We start from the raw sequence: 6,000 nt of genomic DNA, 5'->3' as shown, positions 1-6,000 counted from the left end.
CGGTGCAGGTGAGGCCACGTTAGGTGTTGAAGGAGGTTTCTCCCTGAGGCTTTTGGAGATACAAGTGCCTGCAAAGCTGTGAGTTTCCTCGTGGACAACACCAGTCTCAGATTTTTACAATATTAGATCAGCTAATTTGTGTTTTTTTCACTGATCGGGCTGCAAATTTTGGCTGAAGCAGGAGAGTTGGCCTTGAGCTGGAGCAACCCATCCCAGGAGGCTCTGCTGGCTCAACAAAGCCCAGGGATCACGGTGGCTGCAAACCTGGCAGGCTGGGGACAGTCGGGGCAGGGTGACAGCACCTCCTGCCTCCCACGTCCCGGCGGCGCTCCCCTCAGCCCGCGGTGGGCTCCCATGCTCACACGCTGTGCGCGGCTCAGGGGAGCCCAAGGCTGCCTGGAGGCTCCACTTCTCCCGGGAGACCCCGGGGACCTCTCTGCAGGGCAGGGAGTGGCGCTGGGACACCCGAGCCCCTCCTGAGACGCCTCGGCCTGGCCTGTGGCGGCGGGTGCGGAGTGAGCGCTTCGCGCTTGGCCCTTGTGGCCCCCGCCGCGGCCCGTAGGCGCCGCTGCCCCGGAAGCGGACGGGGCGCTGGGACATTCAAACGGAGCGGAGCGGCCGCGGCGCCGGTGAGCGGGGCGGGGGTCGGGAGCGGGGCCGCGACAGGGACCGGGACCGGGCAGGGGAGGGGGAACGGCGGAGCCCGGCCCGGCGGCGCTCAGCCCCGGCCAGCCCCCTGGCAGTGCGGCCGCGACCGGGCCCCGCGGCTGGCTGTCCCGTCCAGCCGCTCCGGGCCCGGCAGGAGCGGCGCTGGCGGCTCGGGCCGCGCTCCCGAGGGTCGGGGGTGCCCGGCGGGGCAGGCGGCGGGCGAGGGGCAGCGCCTGGTGCCGAGGGTGCGGGGGTTCTGTGCTGCTGGAGCTGCAGCGTTGGCTGGGCAATTGACACCCCGGGGGGCTTGTGGTAAGGCCGGTGGTGCTGCTCAGAGCCAGCCGGGTGGCGATAACAGGGGCGGTTCTCATCCTGGGCCCAGCTCAGCGAGTGCCCTTCCCCTGTGCGTCTGTCCTGGCGTTTCACTCGTTCTCAGCACCGTGCCCAGGCAGGGTGGATACACCTGTATCTACCTCTGCCTTCCCTCTGGTCTGCTGCGAATGTTTCAATTCCTGGTTGCCCGCAGAAGACTAATAATGAAACTGGGATCTTTTAAGCCACTATTCTTTTTCAGTGCTGTAGTTGTTGACTGCTAACGTGCAGTGGTTAAAGCTGTAGAAATTATACTGAAGGCAAGCTGTGAATGTTTGTTCTTTACTGGTAAATAAAGATGACAAATTCCTGTCTCCCGGAACCAAACCATTGTTTGGAGAGTAGTCTCGCTGGCTTTTATAAATGTTATCTGCTTCTGTTGAATCGGCAACAGGAGAAGGTGACGTTAAAAGAAAGCTCATGTAGACCTACCCGTGTGAGGATTTTGTAACAGCTCGGTAGCAGGTCAGTCTATTAGAAGAGTTTAGCTATTGGCCAGCACCAATGGAAAATCTTAGGAACAAGAATCACAAACCACACAAAGAATTTTTCCTATTTGTTCAGGGATTTTTAATTTTTGCTTTGCATTGTGAAGCCTGCTCACATCCGTGCTCAATTACTAAAGTAAATCCCAGTGCAACGCGCATTGTTTCTCCAAAAGGGCTGGAGCAGGCATGCTTAAGAGAAACTGCCTCTGCAGCCCTTGGTCCCTGCTGGATAATGCCCTTTACCCCGACAGTGTGTACGTGGAGGAGGCTGCCTGGGTGCTTATCCTCTGTGCCACAGCAGCGAAAGGGAGAAGAGAGCTGAGTAAGGGCAAAGAAAAATTCCAAGCATGGTGGGAGTAGGGAAGCAAATATAAATTTCACTTTTGCTGACCTCTGTAATCTGTCCTGCTATCATCTAGGCATAAGCCTAGAAAAGGGAAGGGAGAGGTTTAATGGACAGTATATTTTTCTGAAACTTAGAGTACAGTACTCCACCATTCAAGCATAGAAGAGATGACAGTGAGTCCTAAAATTCTTGCTGTACCATCTGGGGTGAAATTTAGCTGTTCAGCTTCAAACTTGTCCTGAAGTAAAAAAGAGGCATTTTTATGAAAACACGCAGAAGCCAGCAGTTGCACTTGGCTCCATTATCAAGAAATTCTTATGTTCTTCTTTGATGTCACATACAGCAAAAATCATTGCTATGTCCTGTTTATACCTATAATTTACCTCATAGTAGCTGAGCACAATTTAGTAGATTGTCTTGCTCCAAAAACTTAAAAGCTAAAGCACCTGAAAAAGGATTGAAAGATGCTTCATCTGCGTAAGTTTCACACTCATGCAGCAAGGTGGACGTGTGATACCATCTACAGATGGTGCTGGATGGAGCTGCAGCCAGTGTGTCTCAGTGAGAATTAGGAGCTCCTCCAAGGTAGTTATTTTATTTCCATCACACTGGGATGGAGTTTGTGGCTAGGAAGACAAAAAGTCTTGGTGTTTGAAGCAACTGTCCTGTACAATGGAGAAGTGTCAGTCACTGTGGGAGGGAGGTGACAGGCAGTGTTTGCTTTTGTCAGCAACAGTGAATCAGTTCCATAAGGATGCAATTATTTTTGAAGACTTCAGGTTGGACATGACAAGATTTTGCTTCTGATAACCACTAAACTGATGCTTCTGGTACAGTCTGTCAGTTGCTGCTTTAATTTTCCTTTCTTATTCAAAGGCAAGAAACAGCAGATTAAAGGAATCCTGTATGTTTGGGGTGGGACAAAATCCCTGGTTTATGTGGCATATGGGCAGGTACACCTTATGGGCTGTGGTCACTCCTAGCTCACAGACAGGTATTTGATACAGGGCAAACGTTGAGTACATTGTGAAACCCTTTCCCCCACTGGAGTGATTTACCAACCCAGAATTCCTGTACCTTTTACATTTTTGTGTCTTTTCGTGTAACCAATTATTTGATGCTTTGTTTCAGGAAAATAAACCTTTTTTCCCCTGTGTCTGTTTATAACTCTCTGAAGTCTGGGCCTTTTACTGCACTATGGATCAGCTGGGGCATGTGAGAAGTCCAGCTTCTGCCCAAGGTGCCAAGGAGGGACTGAGCAAGGCGGCTGCCCCCCAGAAGAACGCGTACGCCAGGCTCTTGCAAAAGCACCACAGCGGCCGCTTCCAATCTTACCTGAATCACATTGCACAGAAGATGCAGCTGGAAGAAGGCTTCTCCAATGACCCCAGCTTGGATCTGGACCTGCCTGTGAGGAGAGGCCTGGGGAAGGATAATCCAGCCAGGAATGGCATGAACATGCACAGCTATTCACCAGTCAGAACATCTCACCTGGAACAGCCCCTTCCCGGATTTGAGAACGATAAACCCCATATGGCTCAGAACAGATGTCCTCTTAAAAAAACTGCCATTGTTAGTCCAGAGGGAGACTTGGAGGTGGAGGAAGACTATTATGTGTATCAGCGTGGAGCTGCGTCTGACTTGTTAAATATGAGTGATGCCCGTGGTGGGAGAGCATCAAACAGCCTCAGACACTGCGTGGCTCTGCAGAAGTCTTCTGGTTCTGATGAGAGGGAAGAGGAGGACACGTGGAGGAAGAAACATAAGAAACGAGGCAGATGTCCTGCCAGCACTGATACAGCAGCTGGACACTTCTTGACTGAACAGTTTGGTGAGGATGTGCTGGCAATGAATGCCAGAAAAAACAGTCACTTGTCTCCAGGTCAAGTCCAAGGTGAGTTCACTCTAATGAACTGTTTGGTCCATTTGCTACAATTACTGTGGAATTGAATGTGATGTGTTAGTCATGAGTGAATTAACATGAGCCAGTTCTACTCTGTCCAAGTTAGTCAGCACTTGGTTACCTGTGGGTGGCTTTGTCCTGGTTTACAAGTAAGCCATGTGGCATGTGCAAATGCCTTTATGTGGAGCCAACTCGGTGTTGGCAGGACCTAATTCCCTGGCCTGAACTCTGTGACTGTGGCTGTGCTGCTTCCAGGATCAGCTTGGGGCTAGAAGAGCCCAATTTCTGTGGTGTAGAGTCCAAATTAATAAGACCACTGGATCTGAGCTGACTCAGGGCAGAGTCATGCTTTTCTTTGCATTACTTCTTTGAATCTGGAGTGCTGGTTTGCCTTTGGTCCAGGTAAACCCAATACTCAGGGGCTAAGATGCCTCTATAATAGCCAATTCCTGATAGTGAGTGTTGACTCCAGGAAATTTTGCTGTTAGTAACAAAGAGACCACATTTTACAGTGCTAAAGTGAATGTGCCTCTTAAATGTGATGTTCAAGGCAGAAAGCCTACTCAGGGACATAAATAAATTTTTTTACTAAAAAAAGTCCAAACCACAGCATGAACAAGGAACTAAAGCTAGACAGTATAAATTTAATTTCTCAGTGTAATGGGTTAAAAGTTTCTCTGAATTTATGCTGAAATACTAAGACAGCCTGATCTTATGAGCTGCTACTGAAGGAAGTCATGAATGTCACCATGTTAAATTCTCCGTAACAAGTAGGAAAGAGGTTGATTTCTCAGCTAGGTGAGATCAGCCTGAGGCCTATCACAACTCTTGAATTGAAAATCAACTGTTTAGCTAAATCAGTCTTAAAAATTAAGCCCTAAGACTCAAGAAGGGCAAGTAATATGCCTTTTTCCAGGTTTGCGCTATTTTTGAGGTTGTGGCAATACATAATATGCTAAAGTTGGTAAACTTCCATGCGTTCTTGCGAGGCTGATCATAGACAGAGATTGAATGCAGATTATGCTAAAATTGGTTGATGAGCTTGATTTTTAGGAGGGTTTTTTAAAATATGTTTCATTGTTACACTATTTGTTGTGCTAGCCTGTTATAGTAGACTTCGCTGCCTTCAGCATTTGAAGTGTAGGAAGAGCAGATGACAGAGATGAAGAATCTCAAAGACATACAGTTTATATCCAGAAAAATTTTAGGTGCCTACATGGATAAAAAAATCGCCTGGCTTTCAAAAGCAAGCACCTGCAGTGGCCTCCTGCTCTGGTTAGAAGTGGGGTTGCACAATCCCTTTGAAAACTGGTTGTTTGTTTAGTGTAAAGAGCTAAAGCAGAAAATGTTGACGCTTGTCTTTGACTTCCCAGGTGGAAAACACGCTGTGGGAAAGATTATTGGAAAGTTACTTGCTCAGTGGTGATACCTTTCTTCTTCCCCCTGCATGCCTCCCCAGCCACCCTCCTGTGTAGCTGAGACTGGTTACCCTCCAGAATGCTTGCAGGGAGCTGAAAACAGTTTCTTGAGGAGGAAAGAAATAGTAAAAAAATAAATATGTCACTTGTATCAGAGAAATGTCTTTTCTGCTGTTCAGTTTGAGTATATTTTAGGACTCTTGTTTAAGTGAAATAAAGATTTTGCAGTATACAAGTGCTTAGGTATAAGAACTCACACATCACAGTATCAGATTAATATTTTCTCACTTCAAAGCTTGTATTTCTCTCTTGATGCTGATATAAGTCATATTATTTTGCATAGGCAGGTGACTGGTTTGATCAGTTTAAATCAAGGCTTGTGAAGCTGTGATGGCAAGAATTGCTTCTGTCATAGCAGCGAGGCATATCATCTTTTCAGGAGTGACATTTCCTCACAAATTACTCTCTTCAGACTGTTGTAGGCTTTCCAAAAGGCTCTTTGAGCTAATCTCAAAGCCAAGCATCTCTCTTTGTACCATTTCATTTCATTGTCCTCTTCTTAACAGCTCTTCAGCTCAGGCTTAGCCATGATTGGGTTTGCAACGACCCTAAAACTAAAACTGAAGGCAAATACAGAGATCTGTCAAAACCCTCTGAGTGGCCTGGGGCAGGCTGTAGGCATTGAGGGACTGGTCCCTGTTAATGTCCTTTCAATGGCAGAGGGATTCCTGTGACCTTAGAGGAAAGCATAGTGGTTTATGGAACCTGAAGCAGATGTCTTTGAGCCCTGGAGCTCAGTTCTGCTGATTTGTTCCTGTCTGGAGT

At 48.0% G+C, this 6,000-nt stretch overlaps 1 protein-coding gene across 1 annotated transcript in view; it reads left to right on the top strand.

Annotated features, from left to right (window-relative positions):
• The first annotated feature begins 359 nt into the window (after nt 1-359).
• The window catches only part of DIS3L2 (DIS3 like 3'-5' exoribonuclease 2), a 180,832-nt gene continuing 175,191 nt past the window's right edge, over nt 360-6,000 (top strand). Inside the window, exons 1-2 of the mRNA XM_085069257.1 lie at nt 360-629; nt 2,986-3,748. Coding sequence (XP_084925383.1) covers nt 3,052-3,748 — 697 coding nt within the window. The 5' untranslated portion in view covers nt 360-629; nt 2,986-3,051. The remainder of the gene's footprint in view (nt 630-2,985; nt 3,749-6,000) is intronic.

Source organism: Lichenostomus cassidix, chromosome 9, assembly GCF_008360975.1.
Source record: "Lichenostomus cassidix isolate B80296 chromosome 9, HeHo_3.0, whole genome shotgun sequence".
Classification (NCBI taxonomy): domain Eukaryota; kingdom Metazoa; phylum Chordata; class Aves; order Passeriformes; family Meliphagidae; genus Lichenostomus; species Lichenostomus cassidix.
This window is presented reverse-complemented; position numbering and strand designations above follow the sequence as displayed.